Source organism: Procambarus clarkii, chromosome 7, assembly GCF_040958095.1.
Source record: "Procambarus clarkii isolate CNS0578487 chromosome 7, FALCON_Pclarkii_2.0, whole genome shotgun sequence".
Taxonomy (NCBI): Eukaryota; Metazoa; Arthropoda; class Malacostraca; order Decapoda; family Cambaridae; genus Procambarus; species Procambarus clarkii.
In genome coordinates, this window is record NC_091156.1 from 2,199,934 (window position 1) to 2,227,804 (window position 27,871).

Genomic DNA, 27,871 nt, shown 5'->3' on the forward strand with positions numbered 1-27,871 from the left:
ACACACATACACAAAGTAACACCGGCAGCAGATGAGACGCTGGCAAAAATTAATATAACATTTAAAAACTAAAGACTTAAACTACAATCCAAAGACTTTAACTACAATCTATACAGTCTGTGAGACTAATACTAGAACATGTAGTAATGGCAAGGAATTTCACACTCCTTTAATAAAATTGTAACCAAGAAAAAATGCGAAGGTATGCAACATGAGGGTTGGATACAACTGAAAGTTGGATTAGAACATGTCTATAAATTGATAAAAATAGGACAGTGAGACATCGATGGAAGGTGAAAACGCAAATTAGAATAAACGTAAGGAAATACTCATACTTTGTACAAGTGGTCAACAAGTGGAATACACAAGAGGTGCCGGACCAACCGGGTTGAAGTGAGTGGGTGTGCGGGCCGCCCCAAACAACAGTCTGTTAAACCAAGTTATCACATATTGAGCCTTTCAGGACGGGCTTGGGGAGTAAAACTCCCGGAACCCTTTCCATGTAAACTTCATCCCAACTTGAAGAGCAGATACGACAAAAAACTCGAATGTCAGAAAGTTAAAAAGTGCGTTAGGTAGAAATAGGTCATCTAGACAGTCACCCACAGAGACGTCCTGCTTCAGCCGAGGTGACACCCACAGAGATGTCTGACTTTCACATTGATATATATATATCACATTAAATAATAATTTAATGTGCAGCAGCAACAGCCTGTGTTACCAACCTCTCACAAGTCGAGCCTGTCCTCGTCCGGGCTTTGGGAGTAGAAGAACTCCCAGAACTCCCATCAAGCAGCTATCAAACGTGATATATATAAATAAATGATATATATAAATAAATTATATAATTAAATGAATGAGAAAATCAACTGAAATCAATTACCCAGTGATTTCTCTGTGTAATTGATGTTGGGGCGTAAGGTGTTGACCTAATTTACTCGCACACGGGTGCCTGAAGGTTATACGTGAAACTTGGTAACCTCTGGAGAGGACTCCAGACTTACTGTCGATTCAGTAGAATTTCAGTTTGTATAACTTATAACAGGTCAGGGTGGTACAGTGGTAAAGGTTTCAGCTGGCAGTAGGCTGGCCGCGGGATTGAGTCACCTAAGAGCTCCAGTTGATTTTTTCAATTAACGTTATTATACATTAGAATTTAGTGTATAGATAGACCTATATTAGGCTAAGGTGTTTAAGTTCTGTTGGCATATATTTGTATTTGTAGTACGTGGGTGAAATATTAACAAAGGTGCGATGCTGACAGTGGATGCCAGTGAAGCACTGTTCGAACGTCACAAACAGAAAGTTTAGCAGCTGGCTTAACGAGCATTTGTCCATCGTTTATGAGGACGGGCTGTTAGGGAGACCGAAGCTGTTGGCCCTCCCACTTCTCCCTCCTGCCTCCTTCGGGTGCAGCTGTTGGGCCCAACGATGGTTGAAATCTGCTCGCATGAGTTTTTTTTTTTTTTTTTTTTTTACATCCAGGTGCGTGTTGCGTGGCTTCAGCTTCATGTCACGTCCATCTTGGGTTTCATTATGTTCAGTGTCGCTCAGCCTTGTCTAGCTGGTGTTTCATTCATTAGATTAGTCGGGCATGTCCCCAGGCGGTCACCACCTGGGCTGTATCCCTTGTGTATGCAAGGGGATGTGTATCTGTGCGCGTCGCGTTGTACTTGTGGGGGCTGAGCTTCGTCTCTTGGGTCCTGACCAGACCTTCAGTTGACTGGTCTGAAGGGTCTGTTGTACCTGCAGTTAAAGCTGTGTATGAGGTCTGCCTCCACCGTTTCACCTACTCTGACACTTAACAAATTATTTACAATGTATACGTCGTTCATTCATGCTCCACCTGTGTCCCTTTGTTCGAGTTCTCTTGGTCTAGTCTTCACGGTATTTTTGTTCGTGATGACCCCATGGTTCTTGTCTTCCAGTTAACTGAGATGTAATTTCTGGAATCTTTCATTGAAGTTCACACCTCCCAGCTCTGGAGCTAGACTGATGGAATACTTTTGCACTTTCTTCATCAGAGTTTTGTGTTTAACTAGTTATGACTTTTTCTCGCTTGCACTGCACGACCAAAAATGGTCTGGCATATGTGGATATTTAATTCCTTACTCAGATTGGTAAGAAACTGCCCATTTGTTTCCCCCTCCACCAGGGATCGCACCCGAAACCTTAGGACTACGAATCCCGAGCGCCGTCCACTCAGCTGTCAAGCCCACAATGGTGATCCACAAGATCTCCCTGGTGAGATCTTGTCTGGGCCTCTTTTCGAACTTGATAAATACCTCCAAAGAATACCTAATATATATAGGGATGGAGTTCATGCATCAGATAGCGAGCAGTGGCGTAACAGCCTGGTAGACCAGTCCACGTCCAGAAGGCCTGGTCAGAGACCAGGGAACATTGGCCTCGGGGACACTGATCCTGGAAACCACCTCAAGGTGACCTCAAAACAAGGCAGGGCTTGTGACTTTCACTACATCCAGTTCCTCTAGTTGTTTCCTTCTAATGTCACTTCCATTGCGGGGAATCACCGCTGCCACGAGCGGGAGGGAGCCATGTTTTACGCGACACCTTCCTGAATTAACTATCTTTTTGGGTCAGGGACACATGTTAAGAGTGATCATTCCCGGTGGTGCTGCAGCGACTTCTTGGTTCCGGTACGATAGCGATCTTCTCGTTCTGCTGGACATACGTAGTGGGAGAGGAATACTGCTGCTAAAACACCGCAGTAGTGGAGCGGCCAGTCATGACCCGATGCTGCTGTCAGTAGTGTGAAGGCGAGAGGAGGAAAGTCATTTTGCAGCACGAAAACTTCCTGGAAAATTGTATAGATTACTTTGTATTCTTCTTTCTCTGTGACCTCACTCTCTTTTGTTTAGGTTCGTGAACTGGTCATTTACCGAAACCTTCTTCTTGTGGCTGTATAGTAGTTAAGGCTGGGTCTTGGCAGTGAATGTTGTTTCAGTGTCGTACCGCTCCACTGCTCTCCTAATTCCTGTGTATTCATTCCTCACTCCTTTGTGTGTTGCGATTCGCTGCCATTCTGTGCCGTCTCTTTTATTGCTGCTTTTTGTCTCCAAATATCAAACTTTGCGCTAATGATTTTGATGGTTCCTTTACCTGTGAGGGGCGACATGAAGCTTCCTTCAGCTTCTTTGCATTTACCCGTTATGATGTGCATCACAATTTGTGTAGCTTTGTGGTCTATTTCTTATTCTCTCTTGGTATCCTGTGAACATCTTGTACTCACCTCTACGGGATGCTGGTCTTCCACCTCCCTCTCTCTTGGTCTTCCCACGGCCTTCACCATAACCACAAAAACAAAGATTAATACACTCTTATTAACATCTTTATCGACAAAATTAACTACAATTTTGTTTAATCTTAGTAATTCAATTATGTCTTTTGAGTGAGGATGATTAATACACCCTGGTCCCTAGCTCCTATTACAGTAAATTCTCAGTGATCATCACGTGCTGTAGGAAGACCAGGGGCCAGATTCACGAAGCGGTTACGAAAGTACTTACGAACGTGTACATCTTTCCTCAATCTTTGACGGCTTTGGTTACATTTATTAAACAGTTTACAAGCATGAAAACTTGCCAGTCAACTGTTGTTATTGTTATAAACAGCCTTCTGGTGCTTCGGAGCTCATTAACTGTTTAATAATTGTAAACGAAACCGCCAAATATTGAGAAAAATGGACAGGTTCGTAAGTGATTGCGTAACTGCTTCGTGAATCTGCCCCTCTGGACGAGCCTTCCTGGTTGGTCGTCCCACTTACCTACATATTTACCTAGGCCTACTTGCCCAGCCTCCCACCAGTCTACATACTTGCCTATCTATGTTCTCTCTTACCTACCCACTCACCTTCCCTACCTACGACACTACCCACCTACCTTCCTGCCTTCAAAATCCAGGTACCTGTATATTTACCCTCCCACCTGCTGACCACCCACCGTCCTGCCTGCCTGCCTTTTCACCTACGTATATACATCTACTAATTTTCATACCTTGCTGTACATACATATATCCACAATTCATACAATCAGGCACATAGACATTCGTGGCACGCATACCCGCTACACATACATTCAAGTTACACAGACAAACCTTCGTGCATACACCATACATACTCATACACCATACATACTCATACACCATACAAATACACACATGCACATTGACACAGAGAACTAACGTGAGAGTGAGCGTGACGTTGCATCGAATGAGACCATTTGTGAGGTTTTTAGACTGTGAATGACAGAGAGTGAAGCCATTATCCGGATTGGCAACGCCAACAGTTACCGTATATAATTGTGGCCACGGTAACTGGTGGTTGGTGGGGGGGGGGGGGTGAAGTAAACATAGATGCAACTGGGGGGGGGGGAGGGGGTTAATAGTGTAGGGGAACTGAAAAAAAACTATCCAAAGATTACAATTGAGTTCAGTCAGGATCAGTGCAAAATAATAATACAAATGATAAGTTTAATTAGTAATAGAAATTATACTAATTATAAGAAGAGTGTAAGATCTTCCACTACACATCACCTGACAGAAAAAGTATTGATACTCTCGAAATGTTAATATATAAGTGTTAATACACACAACGTATTACCACAATAAGTATTATCACATAAAAAGCATTCACATACAATTATCACATAAAAATATTACCAGATAAAAAGTATTCACATAAACGTATTACCACATAAAAGAGTATTACCACATAAAAGAGTATTACCACATAAAAGAGTATTACCACATAAAAGAGTATTACCACATAAAAGAGTATTACCACATAAAAGAGTATTACCACATAAAAGGTATTACCACATAAAAAAGTATTACCACATAAAAACATATATTGTGTGAATTAATTGGTGGGAAGCTGATATGATTGAACGTGTGCGAGTTGGATGACTGGTTACACTTAGCCATGAAGACTTTAAGTGTAGTGTGCTTAACTGGAGGGCCGTCCGCCTCCACCTCTCCCACTGTGGGGCCGTCCGCCTCCACTCTCCCATTGTGGGGCCGTCCGCCTTCACCTCTCCCACTGTGGGGCCGACTGCCTCCACCTCTCCCACTGTGGGGCCGTCCGCCTCCACCTCTCCCACTGTGGGGCCGTCCGCCTCCACCTCTCCCACTGTGGGGCCGTCCACCTCCACCTCTCCCACTGTGGGGCCGTCCGCCTCCACCTCTCCCACTGTGGGGCCGTCCGCCTCCACCTCTCCCACTGTGGGGCCGTCCGCCTCCACCTCTCCCACTGTGGGGCCGTCCGCCTCCACCTCTCCCACTGTGGGGCCGACCGCCTCCACCTCTCCCACTGTGGGGCCGACCGCCTCCACCTCTCCCACTGTGGGGCCGACCGCCTCCACCTCTCCCACTGTGGGGCGTACAGTCACACACGCCCACTGATGACTTACGGGGCGAATAATTGCCGGAGAGAACGATCCATAGATTCGTTTAGCCAAGTAAGAGCAATTGACAGATCTAACTGACAAGTTTTAGAAAGAAAAAAGTTTATAATTGGCTCGCCCTTGAGATGGAGAAAATTTAATACCGTAATCACTGCCCGAGTTCCACGTGGTATGGTGAGCGTGGTGTGGGGTCCTCCTCGCCCAGAGTCTGTCGATAAATTGTTCTTATATATTTGTTTTGTCTGTGCTTCGACGTAAAATATTTGTTGTATTGAAATTGAAATTGAAATAAGTTTATTGAGGTAAAATACACACAAAGGGAAGAGGTAACTCAAGCTATTCTCACCCCGTTCAGTACATCGTGTTAATACATACATAAACACACATCACAAACAATAAACATATTACCAAACATTCTGAGAGATAAACATATACATTTCCTTTTGTTGTATTGGTTCTTATTAGAAGTGAAATTTTATATAGCGAATCTCTGCGTCGATAAAGTCATCTATAGACCGCCCGTAGCAGCTGTCTAACTCCCAGATACCTATTTACTGCTCGGTGAACAGGAGCATCAGGGTGAAAGAGACTATGCTCATTTGTTCCCGCCTCGGCCGGGAATCGAACCCGGGCCCTTAGGACTACGACCCCAAGAGCCGTCCACTCAGCCGCGAGGTCCCTTGTGTGTGTGTGTTTAACGTTGTCTTCTGAGATCGGACTCCAGCTCCCGTGCCCCGCGTGTCCGTTCATTTATGTTATTTCCTCGCAACTAATACCTCTGCGCCCTGGGGCAGTCATACTCCAGGACCTGCAGCTGTTGCTGCATATTCTAGAATTGGTCTGACATATGTGGTATACATGGTCTTGAATGATTATTTAGATTTCTAAAGGCAGTTCTTACGCTAGCCAACCTTGCATACGTCACTGATGATACCGGTTTGATGTGGGCTTCGATAGACACGTTCGATGTGGTACTTACTCTGGTTCTTTCTCTCGAACCAATTCTTTAAGATGTTCCCTCTACCATTGGGCATCCCGTGCCCCGCCTCCTGCTTCCAGTTGCCAGGTGTATTGTGGTACAGGAACATGATCTTTTATTGTAAACCTCAGATATGTTACACATGTGTGGAACGTGTTCTCAAGTAGCATCATGAAAATTGATTAATTTAAAACTTCCAAGCAGAGGTTGGACCTATGAGCTGGAATGGTTGGGGGATGAATTGGTCTCCGGACCCGACCAAAAGGTCTTCTGCAGTTTCCAGTGTGTTTTTGCTCCGTAAATATGGAGGTCTGTTGTCTGCGTTATCACGTCATTAGTGTCGGAGGTGGCAGCCTCACACGGGAGATGAATCTAATGACTCCTTGGATCAAACACCAGTTGCCAATTGTGCGATGCTGTTTACTGATCAACTTGGTGGGGTGCATGGGAGGGGAGCAGAGGTTTGTCTCCATCTTTTGTTACTGTTCTTCGCGGGACACTCATTACCAGCACCACCACCATCACCATCTCTCGTACCACCACTGCCACTGCCACCACCACCATCACCATCTCTCGTACCACCACTACCACTGCCACCACCATCATCACTCGTACCGCCACTACCACCACCCCCGCCGCCGCCACCGACGCATACCGCTGCGCCAGTGATCCCTACCTGACAGTATAGACTGCGCTGGACTGTATAAAGCCCGAGGCCACGAACACCACCGCTCTCCTGCCTCAGATTTCCTGCTGACCTTGTTTACAAATGGAGGAAATAACCAGTTGATCGCCATGATTGTAGTTTTGTAAATTACCTTTGAATATTGTATTCTGGGAACTCTATTGTATTTTTAAGCGACTCAAGGTTGGGATCCCGAGGTAACATGACATGACTCTCTGTGATTGGCATATCTGTGTGGTGTTGACCTAAGCTGGTTAAGGTGTTCGCTCATTTCCAGTTGACTCGAATCAAAGAAACACGTAATAATGGATACCTCGGTGTGTAGCTGAGAGCTGAGAGCCCCCAACCATATGATAACAAACTGTGCACGATCAGTTACCAGTTCTTTACCAGCTTGAAATACAACACGGACTCTGACGCACGAATAATTTGCCCAGTAGGTCTCGCCGCCGACACCCTCGTCTAGACACTTGGGGAATGTGGCACTGATGCCGCTTGCTTGATCTCTGGAACTATCCACAATATCACTAGACAGTCACTCACAGTTTTTACATTAAAGCTGCGCCGTCCTTGTCCACACTGTGGCAATATCTGCGTGTGAAACTCTGTAGTTTAATTTATTCTTATAACTCGGTCTCATAGTTTATCTTTTCTCTCATTTCACCTCACACTCTCGCCTTATATTGACTCAATAACACTCTTTCTTATTACGGGTTCACCATAGCCCGTGCTACATGGACATTTCGTTCTGAGTAGCTAAAACAACAACAACTCTTTCTTAGCCACTGGGTACTATTCTTTCAAGTCTGGCAAAACGATATCCAGAGACATTGCAGTAGCCATACACAGACTCAGACTTGGTTACAAGTGCTGCTGGGAGGTAATAAACCCAATAGTTAAAGTGTCATATCTGTGAAACAGATGCAGAGACATCACTATTGTATTACTTCAACCAACAAGAGCAGCTGCATTAGATGCAAAATCCACAGTGACTACAATGATTAGAAAAGCAGTTGAAGAATGGGACACACTAGTGAACACTGTGCATCTATATCCGCCACCAAGATAACCAGTGCGCTAAAACAGCAGTAGAAAAGAAACCGGAGAAAAGGAGGAAACCCCACCTTCATTTAAAACTTTGACCCAAATATCACATTTAACAAGATTATCGCGAATAATCGAACTCAATTACCGGCTCACTGTAGCCCGTGCTGCATGGACATTTCGCTCTGAATAGCTAAATCTAAAACAACAATAACTTTCTTTACACTTGATAATGGTCGAGGACGGACGTCATCACTTCCTTACTTGTCAGGAATGTGTTGGGTGTCTAATTATGAGAGAGAAAGACGGACTCTCCACACTAGACCGAGCATGACAAGCACGCTTCCAGGTCCTCTGAGACCGACACTACTTCCCCTTAATCATCGTGGAACATTCACACGCTAATCATATGCTTAAAGAGACAGCACAAAACCATATATTTTTTAACAAGCCAAGTTCAGATGTAATAGTTTTCTCTGGACCCCATCCTATATTGGCCTCGGAATGCGCGATAGAAGTGATGAACTAGGTAACCTCAAGTAAGGTTAGCCATGGGATATGATCTTAATGAAGGAGTTGATTGTCACCGCGGATGTGAGGAGACGCGCCCAGCCTCGACCTGCCGCATATCAATCACCAAATCAACAAGCAAAGCCACTTGATGAAAAACTGACACTACATTAGTAATTTTAACTCCACAGATCAACACTGTTCTGGCCGCAACGCCAGCCAAGCAGTAAATATATTCCACGAGGTTGGTAAACAAGGTTTGTTGCTTCAAAGTAAGTAAGCGAGCTCTGTGTTTGCTTCTCTGTTTGAAAGACTGACAGATACTCATTGGTATTTTGCCATTGCGGCTGTATGAACAACCACTAATTATACACTTATAAGCAAACCCGTAACTGGGTTGATGGATCTAAATAAGGTCATCACTGAGATTATTTTGTCTCCAACACACGTCGTAATGTTAAGACGGAATTCACCCCCCTGGTGAGCACTCCCACGCTGACCCGGTGTCTGGAGTACTCGCCGCCGCCCATATGGCAACACTACCACAACACCGGCTTTACATCACGTGTTATATTAATAATTTTACACTCGAGACCATCAGAGAAAATGCTTTTCAGAAACGCAGATCCGTACTTGGAGTGGAGTCAGAGTGCGGTCCACGTGGAGAGGGAGATGTATTGCTCTCTTATATTAAAGCTTTAAATTTCACCGCTACTGTAACGGGACTGTGGATGTAGTCAGCAAGTTGGAGAAAGTTCTCCCCGTTCGTTCCTTGTCTTCTGTTTTCATTGTCTCGTGGTAAAGCTGCAGGCGACTGAACCTTGGAGTGGGAATATCCATTGAGTAACGCATAGACCTGTTTTATTTTTCAACACCTAAATACCGCACGAAATATATAAGTATATATTTTCTTTTGCCTTTCTGTTAACGACAATATGTCTGTTTGCGGTTGGTGGGATGTGCCCGCCCTGATGGTTCCCAGAGCCTCCTCTTGCAGTACAAAGTATATACACACACAAGCTGTGTTATTCAAATCCTACATCCGCCAGGTGTATTGTTTCTGATCTGCTGCTCACTGGGTCAAACTATCAACATAATCTTGTGTTTGATCAGTTGCTCCCGGCTGTTGGCTGGTGACTACACGAGGATGACACCAGTAACCTGGATCTGATCGGTCTGGACCCACCCCTTGTCTGACTCTCTCGTCCTGGACCCACCCCATGCGTGACCACCTCGTCCTGGACCCACCCCATGCGTGACCCCCTCGTCCTGGGCCCACCCCATGCGTGACCTTATCCTGGGCCCACCCCATGCGTGACCTCCTCGTCTTGGACCCACTCCATGCGTGACCACCTCGTCCTGGACCCACCCTATGGTCCTGAACTCTTTCCACATAAACAGGTCGTCTTATTCAGTTCTCCCATTCTTAGAGTGCAGTGCATGTCATCACCAGAGGTTCCAAAGACTTTAGCTTTCCACCAACATGTATAGAAAATATTTCTCTAGCAACATTAGAAGCAATCAAGACGGAGCTCAACAGATTCCTGACGGAGAAAGAATCAGATCATCCGGATCAGTCTGGCAGATCAAGCGACCACCATGGTAACGTGGCCTCGGGCCGAGTTCTCAAGAGTTGGAAAACTCGATTCAGGCCACAAGTAAACTGCATGTACATTTAAGGTAAATTTCATGTAGATGTAAAGTGCAGGTGTGGAGTGCAGGTCAACACAGCTGGGGTGGGGGCAGTGAGAGGGGAGAACGAGATTACTGGCAGGAAGAATGCCAGCTGAGAGGAGACAGGGCCAGCTGAGGCTGGGAAACAGAGAGGTCACATGTTGCCTTTTTCTGACCGTCCTTCTCCTTCGTCCACGTGTTTCCCTATATGCATCCTTCCCTCACTCCTTCTCTTCCTTCACTACACTCGCCCCGTCCCCTATCTGGGGACCACCAAGCATTTAAGGAGAATAGGCTCCTCAAAAATCAGTGACCTGACACGACATTTTGTTGAATTAAATTTTTGTTTCAAGTTTCACTTCTCATGTTGGTACGTGACGTGTCGTGCCAAGTCGTCTAGGTTGTGTGTACATGTACTGAGCCCTTGGGAACCACACTATTAAGGGTGAAATACCCACACAGTATATTTAGGAAACAAGATTTTCTTTGTCCTGTTTTGGAAGAAGTTTTATATAACTGTAATATGACTAAGAGTGCTGAGTTTGTCCCTGGACAAGTGTTGGCGAGAGAGAGAGACAGAAGGGGCAGGAGAGGTGTGTGGGAGGGTGTAAGGATGGGGCTAGTACTGTTACTCTCCCTCAGTATTACACTCCGCCTCCAGCACACACGGTAAGGTCAAACCACACCGCCGCTCCACCCAGACACTGGAGTGACAGGGCCAGCACTGTGCCCTTCTTCACCCTTCCTGCTTTTCTTTCTCATTTCCAGTTTTGCTCTTCTTCGCTCACTCCTCCAACTCTTCCATCTAACCCCCTTTCTTCGTCGTCTCTTCCTACTCTCACTATCTTCCTTGTTCCTTCCATCCTTCCTTCTTATATTTCACACTGTTGGCCAAATTAGCCTAATTATAAAAAATTATTCTGCTCAAATCATGTGAGTTTTATTCGCCACAAGGCCTACACGCGTCTGTATGTTAAGGAGCCCTTCACTTCCACCTTCCGGACAACATTTGCTATATAAACTGTGGTCCAGCCGCCCCAGTAATGTGCACAGTTATGTTTTCAACTTCTTCTTCTTCCTGGGGAGTCGATCCCATCGTTATTTTCATTTGTAGTTCATATGTCTAATAGGATCTGTTCAGGTTCTGGGTTGTGTACTGATTATATGCATAAGCTGGTGGAGCTATCTCCACCTCTGCTTTTGTGTGTCCGGTTGGGTGGCAGTCCTGCAGACTTGTGAGGTAGACCCACAAGGGTGGCAGTCCTGCACACTTGTGGGGTAGACCCACAAGGGTGGCAGTCCTGCACACTTGTGAGGTAGACCCACAAGGGTGGCAGTCCTGCAGACTTGTGGGGTAGACCCACAAGGGTGGCAGTCCAGCAGACTTGTGGGGTAGACCCACAAGGGTGGCAGTCCAGCAGACTTGTGGGGTAGACCCACAAGGGTGGCAGTCCAGTAGACTTGTGGGGTAGACCCACAAGGGTGGCAGTCCAGCAGACTTGTGGGGTAGACCCACAAGGGTGGCAGTCCAGCAGACTTGTGGGGTAGACCCACAAGGGTGGCAGTCCAGTAGACTTGTGGGGTAGACCCACAAGTGTGGCAGTCCAGCAGACTTGTGGGGTAGACCCACAAGGGTGGCAGTCCAGCAGACTTGTGGGGTAGACCCACAAGGGTGGCAGTCCAGCAGACTTGTGGGGTAGACCCACAAGGGTGGCAGTCCAGCAGACTTGTGGGGTAGACCCACAAGTGTGGCAGTCCAGCAGACTTGTGAGGTGTGTCATGAAGTCATGTAGAAGAGAATTTCTTCCGTCGTCTGTACTTCAGTGTGAAAATTTTGAATATTAATACATGGGTTTCATCACACTTTATGTTTCACACTGTACCTTTACACTGTAGCTTTACACTGTATATACGAGTGTATGGTAGGACTCGGTATTGCCACCCATTTTTAAGTGTGGCAAGCGGTAAGTGCTGACGAAGAGCATCTGCCTGACACAGCACCTGCGAATTGATAGATACTACTAGCCGTCATTATCAAGCCGGCGGTGCCTAGCATACAAATACACATTATCATTCAATCAATCAATTCTTACTGCTTATGATTATTCTCACTTTTATTCCTTCATTCGGGCATTCATTTATTCATTCATTCTGTAACACTGTAAAAGTGTTTGGTTTAGGTTAATACATACATAGAGCTATTTCCCCCACCCCCCGTTACAATGATGGCAGCGGTGTTGAACAATGTTTATGTTGGTGTTCTTTTGAACATTGTTCAGTCCCACGTGTCTTTTGCCGCTCAGGCGCTATCAGGGAGATCTTGACAGGTGTTTTACTTTCGCGATTTAGCGAGCTTTTTTCAGGTTAGGAGATGGTGATTCTCTGTTGTTGTGTTTAGTGATTTTGTGAGTTTTGTGTAGTTCAGGGAATGTTCACCAGAACTTGCGTGTGTAGTGATTTATGTTAGTAATAAGATTTGGCGATTTGGGAACTTAGCGGTGTTGGTAGTGCAGGTCAGCTGAGTGTGACAGGTGACCTCGCATGTCCCACGGGGACACCCAGCCACCGCTGGTCTCCAGGTCAGTTGGGGAGCGGCAGGTGTAGTTCTTAAGTAGTTTAAGTGTGGTTCTGCTCAGATTATTGCGATCGACTGTTTTACTCCATTTGAACGCAATAACCCGAGGTGTACTGGTATTGTACAGCATGCTAGTGTGGACTAGTATGTCAGTAGACTTCACGTTGGGGACGCTCGACGTTAGATAGTCTGGTCACAGGGGTGACAACAGTTTGGGAGTTGTTTACCGGCGGAGAAGCTAGGGAAACACTCTGGGTCACGTAGGTGGCTGTAGGTTAAGGGTGGGAGTAATGGTTAATTATGTACTTAAGATTAGGAACGGTACAGTTAAGTTTAGGCTAGTGTTTTGTCTATTAGTGTTGATTTTTTTTTGTGACAAGTTAAAAGTAGTGATGACCTTATTCTCTCTTCTCTAACTTTACTCTGTTACTGTTTTATGTTCCACCAAGTCAATATCATTCAGAGTTAATTGAATTATTAAAAATTGAAGTGTAGTTGTTGCCAGGAGGAGAGCGGTATGATAGGACTGTGTAACCCTATACAAACGACAGGGTCACACAAACATCTTGGGAACACGTATTGTCGCCTTTCTGTTCATTTCACAGGTGGGAGCCAGAAGAGAGGAGAGACGCACATACAGAAGAGGGAGACGGCTGCCTTATACCACACTCACGGCTGTTCCTCACCACCACGACGACCAGCCCCTACCTGGATGTCAGGGCCACCACCACCACCACCACCCCAGGGGACCCCAAGATGCAGCCCTCTCGGTCGGTCAACATTGGTCTACCCAGTGGACCCCAAGACGGACGGACCCCAGTGGACCCCAAGACGGACGGACCCCCAGTGGACCCCAGGTCGTTCTGCAGACGGCCCCAGACGACCCAGTAATGATGGAAGAGGAGCAACAACGACTCCAGTCTGTCCCACCAACATCGGTCTACCCAGGATGGACCCCAGGACGGACAGACCCCCAATGGACCCCAGGTCGCTTGTCAAAGACCCATGGGAGGAGGAAGAGAGAAGAAAGAAGAAAGAAGAGAGAAGAAAGAAGAGAGAAGAAAGAAGAGAGAAGAAAGAAGAAGATAAGACAAGCTGAGACACGATACCTAGTGTCCCTTGCTGGTGTCAGCATCATTGCATGGAGCGTAATTGCAAGACAGGATCGTTTGCCTTAACTGGCCGCCCCTCCTACAAGCATGTTGCTCTGTTGAGTGATTCTTCCTGTGTCATGCGGACTTGATGTGGCTGTCAGAAGCAGCTCTCTGAAGGAGGCGTGCTGGAGCAACAGGGAAGAAGAAGAGTAGGATGGGATTTCTACTGTTGGCAACTATATGAAGGTCTCGAAACTTGTAGTCCCTATAGCTGTGAAGAACCCCAATATACGTCTCTCATGGTGACTGACGTAGGGCCAATTACAGATCAGCTGGGACAACCGAATTCCACGGTCCTGTGCTCAGTTCAAGTAGTAACGGCTTTCGGGTTGACCAAGTGTTGTTGTGCGTTAACGACGGAGAAGCGACGGAGGCAGTTGTGTTGAAGAAATGTGGTACAGGATTATCTACAAGACCAAGCAGTGACGTCGCCCAGCCAGAGACAATGGACGTCTGTCTATATATTTCATTTTTTTAGAGTAGGGTGATGTATATTTGTTTAGCTAGGATGTATTCTTTTCGTTAATAAAGTTGTCGCACACAGCTAGCTTGCTTTAGCAGTGTTGCAAAAACTTTATTTTCGGGGAGAAGGGGAGATGTAACACTGTAAAAGTGTTTGGTTTAGGTTAATACATACATAGAGCTATTTCCCCCACCCCCCGTTACAATTCATTCCCTCCCGATATCCGTTATCCCTCATGTACAACCAGGGACCTATTGACTTAGTTGGCAATGAACACCTGGAACTTGTCCAGTTTTTGCCTCACTCCAGCCCTTCCCTCTCTCCCTCCCTTCCCTCCCTCCGTCCCTCCCTCCGTCCCTTCCACCCTACCGCCCTTCCCTTCCCCCCTCTATCCCTCCCTCCCCGCATGTGAGCCGTTATCCATCGCCCGGTGCAACGAGAGACCTGTTGACTGACTTGGCAGTGGTCACCTGGAGCCTATCCTGTGTCCTCTCATTCCTTCCCTTCCCTTCCCTTCTCTTCCCTTCCCTTCCCTTCCCTTCCCTTCCCTTCCCTTCCCTTCCTTTCCCTTCCTTTCCCTTCCCTTCCCTTCCCTCCCTTCTCTTCCATTCCCCAACCGTGCCCTGCCCAACCCTTTCCGTCCGGTTGTGTTGGTTCCCTCACACAGACATGGCTGCTATTTACTCAAGCCTTTCACTTAGGGAGATAAGAATATACTGTCGCTTATATTTCGGTGCTTTAAGAGTAATTTGATATTAATTATGTTATCAACTGTATAATTTTGTACAAAATAATCGTGAAGAAAACATTGTATTATGATGATACATGACCTTGACCAGCGAGTGAGTGGAGACAACTATGTTATTCTCCTCAATAGGACAGTTCCTCGAAATTCGTCAAGGAAATCAATCTTCCGTAATGAGATATTTTTCAGACTTTTATTTTTATTCTAATAATTCTTAGCAAGGATGGAAAATCATACATTGTATGCTTTTCGCACCTCTGAAAGGTATTATTCGTTTCTTTTGAAAGGAATAGTGTCTTTCAGGACCAAGTGAAGAAACGACTCGTATTGAGAACTATGCTTCCTCAACGCAAGCAGAGATTACAGCCATGTTGACCAAACCACACACTAGAAAGTGAAGGGACGACGACGTTTCGGTCCGTCCTGGACCATTCTCAAGTCAAGTCTTACAATCGACTTGAGAATGGTCCAGGATGGACCGAAACGTCGTCGTCCCTTCACTTTCTAGTGTGTGGTCTGGTCAACATATTTTTGCCACGTTATTGTGACTTCTCGTCTGCATTACTGCCATGGTAATTGCAGTAAGAAACCTAGGAAAAAGGAATTGGAGCAGTCATTCAAAAGTCGCCCTTCATAACGTTAGGATAAACGGTCAGAAAGCCGAGGGACAGTCGATGAAACCTCAAGAGGCGACGACAAGTTCCTGTTGATTACCTCCCACGTTGAAACCTGTGGAAATGAACGAGTATAGATGTACTGGTTGGTGAGGGTGCTCAAGACAATAATAATATACTTCTTACCTTAGACACTTAAGCAAGTTAGAGGCATCATCAGGCAACAGCAACGTAACAAGGTACCGCATCATCCATGATTTTAACCTTTGATGCTCTCTGTAATCTTTCTTTGCGCTACTGCTCATAGGATGAGTATGGAGTGCACAATAAACTATCCGTCGCCAGCGACAACAATCATCAATCACCACAGAACACTGCACGTCACCCATCACACCACACCACACTACACGACGTCACCCACCACACGACGTCACCCACCACACGACGTCACCCACCACACGACGTCACCCACCACACCACATCACCCACCGCAACATGTCATCCACCTCCCGTTGTTCCTGAAGGCCCCTCACTCAATTTTCTTAAACTTCGCTTACGAAGTGAGTCAGAGCGTGCCATGGCCTCTCTGTGAGTTATTGTGCAAGTTACTGACCTCCTGACCTCTCCTGGATGAGTTCACTCAGGTGCCAGTGCACAGGACACACACACACACACAACACACACACACACACACACAACACACACACACAACACACACACACACACACACACACACACACACACACACACACACACACACACACACACACACACACACACACACACACCAGTTGATTGACAGTGGAGAGGCGGGACCAAAGAGCCAAGGTTCAACCCCGCAAGCACAACTAGGTGAGTACACATCCCCAGGAAGCATCCCGTAGCATTTCTTTTTTTTGCGCAGGAATATTCCTCACCCTAAGCCTCTGGCTGGCCCACTAAGTGTTGCTTGTTTCTGTTTTACTTAAGCGGAGTATGAGTATTTATGACTCATATGGTCGATTCAGTAAGACTTTGCCCCTGTGTTTAACAACTTTTTCTGCTCTGTTGAAATCTTATTGGGTTTGTAACTGTGCACTGTGTCAGATAATGTTCCAGTGGTCTGTCGGGCATTTCTCCACAGTGCTGACATTTCCTCTCATCTTCTGGAACCTGTAAGCCTATTTCTCCATGCACCACATGGGTATCCAAGCCTGATGTGATGTAAGTGAAATTCTGTTGCTCTACTGCTCCCTATCATCAAAATAAGTGGTTCGTAATTGGTTGAATTCTTGTACCAACCCGCAGATCCTGATGTTGCAACTGCTGTGTTGTGATCACTGTACATCTTTTGCATTGTTCTATTTCTAATTATTTTCTTAATTTGTGATAGACTCTGTGGCATGTAAATGTCTATAGTTCTTCTCTTTGCATACGAAGATCTAAAACTTGCAATAATGTCATTTCCTATTATTCCCACAGCAGCCCGTAGCAGCTGCCAAATGTGTGCGCGTGTTAGAGAGAAATATATGTAGCAGACATAACAGAGACAAAAATAGTGGTTAGAAAAGCGGGGTCCAAGAGCAAATAACTCGATTCAGCAGGCAGAAATAGTAAATACACACCCATAACTCTCCCTCCAATACCCTCCCACCCACCCAGCTACCTGGACTGGAAGGAAGAAGTTGGTGGAGACGAGAGGGAAATAAGTGAGGTCCACCTGGGAGGTTGGTAGCCTGGGGCACGAGGACAGCTGAGCCTCACCCCCTGGTCCGTCCTGGTGACCTACTGACGGTAAGGTCACCACCAGCCCTCTGCTGCCACGCCCACACCTGCCTCTGTATCCTTATATAGTGTCTACACGCCATCCCACTCCTTCGTGCTCGCGCGCGCGCGTGTGTGTGTGTGTGTGTGTGTAGTCACCTAGTTGTGTTTGCGGAGGCTGAGCTCTGGCTCTTTGGTCCCGCCTCTCAACTGTCAATGTGTGTGTGTGTTTAAGGCCACAAATACCCTTTGATGCCCGTTTTTCTTTCCTTTGAGCCATTATCAAGAACATGAGAATAAATAAGAGAGGATCAACTGGGCCGCGCGAAGCAGCAGCTATTTAAACCCAACAGTTCCCGCGCAGACCTTCCCAGCTGTGCTTGGTGCCGCCCCGCGAGTGTTCCTCTGATGCTGCTGCTTGGTAACTTGTGGCACACTCATTTACCCGCCGTGGTGGGTACAGGAGCACGAGTCTTTGGACTCATGCCTTACCTATGTACCTTACCTTACCTGGGCGCCTGACAGCTGGGTAGACAGCGCTTCGGATTCGTAGTCCTGAGGTTCCGTGTTCGATCACTGGTGGAAGCAGAGACAAATGGGCAAAATGTTTCTTTCACCCTGATGCCCCTGTTACCTAGCAGTAAATAGGTACCTGGGAGTTAGACAGCTGCTACAGGACTGAGGACCGGGGCCGCGGGGACACTAAGCCCCGAAATCCTCTCAAGATCTCAAGATAACCTTGCGATGATTCCGGGAGTCAAGGTCCCCGCGGCCCGGTCTGTGACCAGACCTCCTGGCTGTTGAACTGGTTAACCAGTCCATCAACCAATGTACAATACATTGTCTCCTCTCACTGTAGACCTTCGTACACATGTACACTTCATTGTCTCATGAAATTGTGAGAAAGTAGGTTCCAGAGGACATACACAAATGAGTCAAAGAAGTGTAAGGAAATACACGGACCGTTTACATGTGGCCAAGAAGTGAAATACGATGAAAGATGTGGAAGTCACCTCCATCCACAACTTTAAGGGCTGATTCGACAAGGAATTCTAAAGATAGACTAGATGGAAATGATAACGATGCGGGCCCTAGACCTCACTGCCCTATAATTGCTGATTTGTAAGTTTCATACCTGCCTACACCACTACCAGGCGCCACCCATCACCACACCATACCTGCCTACACCACTACCAGGCGCCACCCATCACCACACCATACCTGCCTACACCACTACCAGGCGCCACCCATCACCACACCATACCTGCCTACACCACTACCAGGCGCCACCCATCACCACACCATACCTGCCTACACCACTACCAGGCGCCACCCATCACCACACCATACCTGCCTACACCACTACCAGGCGCCACCCATCACCAACACCACACCATACCTGCCTACACCACTACCAGGCTCCACCCATCACCACACCATACCTGCCTACACCACTACCAGGCTCCACCCATCACCACACCATACCTGCTTACACCACTACCAGGCTCCACCCATCACCAACACCACACCATACCTGCCTACACCACTACCAGGCTCCACCCATCACCACACCATACCTGCCTACACCACTACCAGACGCCACCCATCACCAAGCACCACACCATCCAACACCATCACGGCCAACTTGACTTGAGTGAGCAAGCAACCTGAGGTCTGAGGGCGTGTTGGTGAGTCACCTGGTGTTTGCCATGGACTTAGTGAGCGGGGGGGGGGGGGGGAAGGGTGAGCGAGAGAAAGAGAATGAATTAATTAAAATGAGAGTTTGAATTAGTTTAAATATTAATGTGTGAGTATACGTCCTCACCTTGATGTATCCTTTAGTACTGTGTGAACACCAGAGGTCCGCCAACATTGAACCTTCTACCCGCAAGTATAAGAAATATTGCTGGAACCGAAGTTGAAGTCTTCAAGAGGGTATTGGACAAGTTCCCGCAGGAAATGAATGGTTTGCGTGTTATGATGACTGTTAGCATGCGGGTCGCTACCAACAACAGCTTATTGGTCAATTTATTACAATAAAAATATAAATGTGTCCTCGGACCAGGCTAGGAGAATCGAAGAATTATTTTCTCAAGGTAAAGCAGTAACATTGTTTGATCCTAAACTTTCACTGCCATTAGGACTGTATGGACCTGACCTTCCACTATGAGTGGTATTGCACGGTCCTGTCCCATCACCGGCAACAGTGGAAGGTCCTAACTATTCAGGGTTAGTGTGATTAAGATCAGCCAGCGACAGAGAGCCCCGGACAGTAGAGCCCTGGTCTCCAACTGCAAGAACGTTATTGCAATTAGGAAGCGACAATTGGTAACAGGTTTATTGTTTGTGATGTGTGTCTATGTATGTACTAACACGTTGTACTGAACGGGGTGAGAATAGCTTGAGCTACCTCATCCCTTTGTGTGTATTTTACCTCAATAAACTTATTTCAATTTCAATTTCAATTCAATTGGCGCCGTATGAACGCTAGCAAGCGGCAGCCGGCGTCGTTTGAACGCTAGTAAGCAGCATCTGTCGTCCTTTAAACGCTGGCAAGGACAGCTGGGGTCATTCCGACACTACAAGCGGCAGCTGGTGTCGTTTCAAGGCTAACCTGCGGGTAGACACAGGCAAACCAATAACTCCCCAATGGATCACAAACCAGAACTGACACCATCTCACAAAATCATTAAAAAAATACCTCGCCCATAGCAGAGGCAAAAACACAAATATTCGTAAAACATTGGAGATGGCCACAAACTCCCCGTTCGAGACCCGCCAGATCCTTCCCGTCTTTGTCCAGCTCAAAGAAGCGTGGCGAACAATGGCCTCTTTCTCTTCCTTTCTGCCATCATTTTTGTTAGTATGCAATTTTTTGTAAAAAGTTGAAAGGTGAATATATTGAATGTTGGGGGTGAGAGAAGCCAGCATCCTGGATATGGGGAGAGGAAGGAGGTATTGTGGGGGAGAAGATTGGTGCATGGGGAGAGGGGGTGTTATGGGTGCTGGTTATGACGGGGAGAGATGGGGAGGTTGGGGGGAAAGATTCGGTCAGGGTGAGAGGTGCGTAGTGCAGATGATGAGAGATGTTGGGAGGGGGATGAGGAAGTTTCTGGGAGGGTCTTTTTTTATACGAGAGAGCGAGAGTGAGTGGAGAAATGTGATGGCAGTGAAAGTGATGCAGTGTGTGTGTGTGTGTTGGGAGTGAGAGACAGTGGCAGTAAATTAACAAAAACAAAAGTATTGTTAGTTTACGGTCATTGCACTTTCCTATTTTGAGAGAAGACAAAGGCAGGGAGGCAAGCAACCAAGCGCCAATATTGACTAAAAGTACAAAAAATCTGTCAATGCGCAGACGTCTCTGGATCAACGTGGCCAGAATTATAGCATCACTGACCTTGACCTCTGACCCCTCGTGGAAACTTTGTTGTTCTCTCTCTCTCTTTCTCTCTCTCTCTCTCTCTCTTTCTCTCTTTCTCTCTCTCTCTCTCTCTCTCTCTCTCTCTCTCTCTCTCTCTCTCTCTCTCTCTCTCTCTCTCTCTCTCTCTCTCTCTCTCTCTCTCTCTCTCTCTCAAAAACGCGCACAGAGTATTCTGGAATCTTGTGGGTGCGCGTGAGGGACAGAGAAAGTGAGAGTGAATGAGAGAGCACAATGTGTGTAGTAGATATTATAGAGAAAAATAGATCGGGAGTCAGTAAATCAGACAACCGCAGGCTCAAATGATAAACACCAAACACACACAGTTTTTTAGCACAACTAGGTGAATACAACTAGGTGAGTACAGGTGGAAACTGAGTACCCAAATGAGCCACAGGGACGTTAGAAAGAACTTTTTCAGTGTCAGAGTAGTTAACAAATGGGATGCATTAAGTAATGATGTGGTGGAGGCTGACTCCATATACAGTTTCAAATGTAGATGTGATATAGCCCAATAGGCTCGGGAATCCGTACACCAGTTGACTGACAGTTGAGAGGCGGGACCAAAGAACCAGAGCTAAATCCACGCAAGCACAACAAAGTGAGTACACACACCCACAATGATAGAGGTCCGTGTCTCTGTGATTACAGCGGTAATGTAAATTCGAGTGAGGTGAGCGCCTCCGGGAGGGTTGAGGGACCAGCGAGCGAGGAAAGTCTTTGATGTGAAGAAACGAATAATGAAAGAATCAAAGAGTTCCGCACGTGATGCGGGCCAGGTCGGGGAGCAGGAGGCCGCAGACGGGGGGGAGTGGAGGGAGCTGGAGACAGGCAGACAGACAGACAAGCACAGGGAGGGGACGTTACGGGTAAACATTGAGATATAAAGGATATAAAGTACCTAGGTAATTGACAGAATGGAAAATGGGTAGAAAACGAGCAGCACCAGAGCGAGACGACATGGATGGGAACTAGAGTCACAGATGAGCCATGGAGATGTGAGACGATTCTTCCACAAGACGAGTAGTAGACGAATGGAAAACATAACGACGAGGTAGACGCCAATTTCACACACAATTTAAAAACAAATGTGATTAAAGACATTTGGTTCGGTAATCATTTTATTAGACGATCGACATCTGAAAAAAACGGGGCCCCAAGAGCTGAAGCTTGATTCGAGCTTTGAGCTCGAATCTATTTACCCCTTCAAGCTTTACTATTACGAGAGATCAAAGAGCCTGAGCTCAACCCCCGGAAGCACAACTAGGTAAGTACAATAACTAGGTGTGGACACACACACACACACACACACACACACACACACACACACACACACACACACACACACACACACACACACACACACGAACGCCTAGTACAATATGTAACTATAATGACTATAATGAGCATGATTTTTCTTTCAAGTTATTAAATGTATTTTGTATCTAAACTGCCCATTGGTTCATTACTCCTCAGCTTAGGAAGTGTGAATCGTCAAAAGTTGCCATAATCGTGAGAATTTCTAGACTAACGGGCGCTCAACATATACTCGTTGAGTCACTGGCTGTAGGTACTCCCCAACCCCTTCCCTATCTCCCCCACCACCTTCCCCCCTGCCTGCAGCGACTGTCCACTCCCCCCTCCTGGCTCTGTGAGGAGCAGGGAACTCTCTCACGCTCCAGCTCCTTGTCTGGGTGACGGTGGCAGTAGGTAAAGCGTAGCGGACTCAGTGAGTTCACGGCAGTCCTGGCCAGGTGTTGCTTACCTCCTGCGCACAGCCCCGCCGCCCCTGTGCCAGGTAAGTCCACCACGGGCTCACCATAGCCAGTGATACTTGGAACTTTTGTTCCAAGTAGCTGAATCTAAAGCAGGAACAACAGCCTCCTGCGGGGCGGAGGTCGGTGTGGAGGGAAGGTAGACATACAGTACTTGGAATGTCGATTGGTTCGCAATACAAAACAAATGTATATATAAAATAATGAGACAAAATAATGTTAGAGTCCTTACTAGGTAGAATACCCGGCTGCCCCCGGGTCTCTCGCCCTCCTTCTCTTTCTCTTCCCCCTCTCTAAATCTCAACCACTGTCATCTCTCTTTCCCTCTCCACCTTTCTCCCCCCAACATCGCCTTCTCACCCATGTCCTTCCCTCTCCACCCCTATCTCACAATCTTACCCTTTCCACTATTCTACTCCAACTTCTTCCCCCGCCCTCCTTCCCCTCCCTCCTCCCTCCGTTCTCTCCCCTTATCTCCTCTTTCCTGCTACCCATCTCTTACACCGGTTACCCCCTCCCATCCCTCCCCCCATCCCACCTTTTCATCCGGGAAAAACACCGGGCGTCAACATCAGAACTGCAGTTTTCATAACCCGTAATTATATTTCAAACCTTATTAAAATCTCAGGAAGGGAGGAGGGGGGTGCACTTAAAATGACGATATTTCATAAAGCTTGGCATTTGGACTGACCCCGACACAAGTGCCAAGTGTATAAGAGTTACACTTGGCACTATGACAGTTACATACATCCCCCTCCCCCCCCCCCCACCCTCCATTGTTCGTGTGTGAAAGTTGGGTGGGCCCCAGACACCTGGACTTCAAGTGTCTGGACTCCTACTTCGGATAGACACACATTCTGTATTATGTATATAGACTACCTAATTCAATCTTGTTAATATTTTTGTGTTCATATTGAGTGTAGCCTATGATACTGATAGATTTGTAATCTATGGTGTTGATAGATTTTAAGCTCATGGTGTTGATAGATTTGTAGCCTATGGCGTTGTTATAATGTAATTGTGTCTAGTATAATTGTTTAATATTACATCATACGTGTGTATTAGGAGAAGGGCGTGTATTGCGAAATGAGCATAAGTTGCGAAAATCCCCCTGAAAACTACAGGGGGGGGGGGGTTTGGGTAAAATATGACCCATCGCCGTTTTCAGTAATTGGCATATTTTCTGTATAAGAATAGATTAAATGATAGATTTGTAGTCTATGGTGTTGATAGATTAGTAGCCTATGTTGATGATGGATTTGAAGCCTATGGTGTTGATGGATTTAAAGCCTATGGTGTTGATAGATTTAAAGCCTATGGCGTTGTTATAATGTAATTGTGTCTGCTATAGTTGTTTAATGTTACATCATACGTGAGTGTATTAAGAGAAGGGCGTGTATTGTGAAAGGGGCATAAGTTGCGAAAGAAAGGGGCTTGTGAAAATCTGTAGGAGCAGTGATGAGGGTTCGAACCTATTCGTGTGTTTCGAAAGAAAGGGTTGTGCTGCGAAGGAAAGGGGCGTTGACTAATGAGGCAGGGTAGTGACACCGCCGTGAAGTTTCATTGTGGCTCGGAGCCTCACGCCCATCCTCTCCCGTTGCTCCGCCTAGCATCGTTGTAGGTCGTGCCCGTAACACCCGTCAATCACCGTACCACCATCTCCCGTCACACACTGTACTACCTCATCCCGTCACACCCTGGAACACCCGCTGCATCACTCCACTTCCAGCTGCACAGTGGATATATTAAAGATCGTCTCGGGCGTGTTTTCACAAGGAATTAGCTCTGGTATACTTTAGGACATGTAATTTTTTCTTAATTGCACCGATCACTTCTGCATATGCTATCGAGATCAACGGCGTGTCTGAGCTAAGGCCAAATTTAGGCAAGAAGTCTTGTACCTCTTTATGCTAAACTCGGCCCGGGAACTTTTGCTACAGTCACGATGATCGCTACCGTTCGACCGTAACTGGATCTTGCCTTCCGAATTGGCCTTTAAGTAGAGTTTCAGTTAGTAGGGGGCTTGGCATCAAGAATTTATTGTACCTAGTACGATCAGTAGTTTCGGATCAGTAAGTATGCAGAATAATTCAGACGTTGGATAAAAAGGCTAAAGTTATGATAATTATAGGTCTATTTACATTATCGCCTTACATTTAAACAGCGTTGACTTATGCGTTGAGAAAAGGCGCATAATGGCTAATTATGCCCATAAATGAATTAGCGCATAAAAGTCCTTTACTAATGGCTAATTCCACAGAGGAATGCACCGGTTCACTGAACGAACTGTAACTGGTTCACAACTATTCTGTCTCCCTAAGGCCATTTTTATTCTGATTTTGGTGTCGTAAGTGAAGGTTCGCACGGAACTGTGAGTTGCGTTGCTGTCTGTGTCGTCAGTGAGGATGATAAGGAATAACGATACATGACTATACCTTATACCGTACTCAGGCTGGATGTGGATTATCAAGACTTACGGTGCATAACAGTTCCTTGTGAGACTGAGCCACGTACTGTTCTTGGGCTGGAGTTTGTTGAATTTACTGTCACACTCTGTGATGGGTTTGTTAGTAAATGTTAAATCTACCTTGTTAATTTAGCCATTATAACCTTCATTTTATGGTATGGCCCAGTCACTGAGCACCACTCACACCAGTTACATACACCTGGCCCAGTCACTGGCTGGCTTCCAGCATTAACGATGAAAATAACGATTATTGATCATTATTGTTAATATTGATTTATATAATATTTTACATTAGCTTTTATTACTGTCACTGCTATTATTCTTATCGTTAGCACTTCTGTCACTAGACTTTGTAATATTTTTAATTATATTTTGTATGTTTTATGTGTATAAAATAATTCTTAAAGGATAAAAGGTCTTTTTAGAGATATTCATAAATTGTTGTGTTAAACAGGAGACACTCCGGTGATGGTGGGACAGGCCGCTCGCTGGCCCTGCCATTGTGACTACCTTAGCAAACATGTTCTGAGAAACTGAGGCAGCGTAATGGGATCAAACCCGCATCCCTGGTCTTCCCACGGGATATGACGTCCAGGGATAAGGGTTCGATCCCATTGCAGAGCCGCAGTGTTGTCTCACTGATACGTAACATTTCAGAGATTCTATTGTACAAAGATGCCGTGTCTCCAGGACTACTGTTGCTTACTTCTTGACTGATCTCCCGCAGGTGCGATGGTGCGGCTGTGATGGAGGGCAGGCCGGGCCCCGAGCTCGCCATCTACTCTGCCCGCTACGCCTCGCCCCCGCCCCGCTTGCGGCCCGCCCACCACCTCCATGACTATGGCGGCCCAATTACCCACTATCCTGGGCCCCTGGTGCCGCAGGGTGGCCCGCTCCTGGCCAGGGTGAGTGGGCCACTGTCGCTGCAGCAGGGGTTCGGTTACTGGGGTCCCGGGGGGCGGCTACCCCACAACCACACCTTCCCTCCCTTCCCGCCCCTGCCCCCTCCTCGTCGCCTTCACTACCACCCTCATGGTCATCAGTCCATGCCACTCATGGGACAGCGGGAGCCGCTGGCCCCGCCGCCTGCGGCAAGGTGGGACGAAGACCCGTGCTTCCTGCGGACTCATTCTCCGGACACAGCGTGCCCGCACAAGCCGCACGCGGCGCCGCCACAGCAGGAAGACGCCCAGCGTGTCGTGTTGGGCTCCCGCGAAGCCTTGTGCACCCCGCAACCCGTCTCCGCCGGGAACCCCTTCCTCGCGCTTCACCACCACCAACACCACCACACGCAGCAGCACCAACAGCTTCATCACCAGACGCAGCAGCACCAACAGCTTCATCACCAGACGCAGCAGCACCAACAGCTTCAGCATCAGCACCAGACGCAACAACAACAGCTTCAGCAGCACCAGACACAACAGCAGCCACAGCAGCAGCAGCAGCAGCCACAGCAGCAGCAGCAGCAGCAGCCACAGCAGCAGCAGCAGCAGCCACAACACCAGAAGCCACAACAGGAAGATGGTGTGTACTCCTACGCAGGCGAGGGGATCATGTGTCCGGCCGACGTGATCCTGGCCCGGGCCGCCCTGGACGACTCCGACAGCTACGGCGGGTCGCTCACCTCCGAGAACATCTACGAGGAGATCCCCGAAAACTGGCGCGACACGTGGGCGCGCCGCTCGCTTGTAGAGGAGGTCATGGACGAGTACGAGCGTGTTCGTGCGGGTCACCGGCGAGTCCTCTCGGCGCTCAACCTAGACGTGGAGACGCTAATCAGACCCAGCGGTCAAGACGGCGCCGCTTCACCGGACTCAGGACTCACAGTGTCCGCCTCGGACTCTTCCTGTGAACCGAACCCTCCTAACTATGATATCCCGCGGCCGAGGGTCTCCGGCTCCCGCAGCGACTGGGGGTTCGGGAGGTCGTCTCAGAGAAGCAAGTCCTCGCCCAAGGAGAGAGAGGAGAGCGCTGAGAAGTCGCCGAAGAACAAGGGACGGCTGGTGAAGTGTGAGTCCCTGGACCTGAAGGAAGCCCTGATGAGGAGGCCGTCGGGCGGGCGGGGCCGAGGCTTCAAGGAGAGGCTCGGGGGCGTGAGGGAGAAAATAGAGAAGAGAGGATGGCGCTTCCCAAACTTCTCCAAGAAAGGTGAGTCCTTTGTTTCTTATGTCCGGAAGTGGGTCATATTAAGAAAATACCACTTGGACTGGATAGTAGAGGGACGACTTCGCTTCTTGCAGGTCGGCGTTCAATCCCCGACCGTCCAAGTGGTTGGGCACCATTCCTTTCATCCTATCAATCACAAAATCATGTCCCAAAATTCATTATAAGTGCTATATTGTCGCAATGGCTTAGCGCTCTCTCCTGATAACTACTTTACCTTGAAGACCTAATAAAGGAATTCGCTAAAGGCTTACTGCTCGATACGAGGCAGCTCCAATTTATATCCGCCCTAACTCATCATTACATTTCAGCAACGTTCACAGCATCTCTGATTAGTTGGGAGACGATGCATATCCAGGACATGAGAACAATCAGCTTTCTGAGCCCCGCGAGGTGCTACACCAGCCTTGTGAGTGACAGGTGGTGGTGCTGCCCCAAC

The 27,871-nt window shown here is 47.2% G+C and overlaps 1 protein-coding gene across 1 annotated transcript in view; it reads left to right on the forward strand.

Moving 5' to 3' along the window:
• LOC123761329 (rho guanine nucleotide exchange factor 10) overlaps positions 1–27,871 on the forward strand; it is a 335,115-nt gene that overhangs the window by 33,490 nt on the left and 273,754 nt on the right. The window contains exon 2 of the mRNA XM_069312182.1: positions 25,997–27,417. Within this exon, the coding sequence (XP_069168283.1) occupies positions 26,016–27,417 (1,402 nt within the window). The 5' untranslated portion in view covers positions 25,997–26,015. The remainder of the gene's footprint in view (positions 1–25,996; positions 27,418–27,871) is intronic.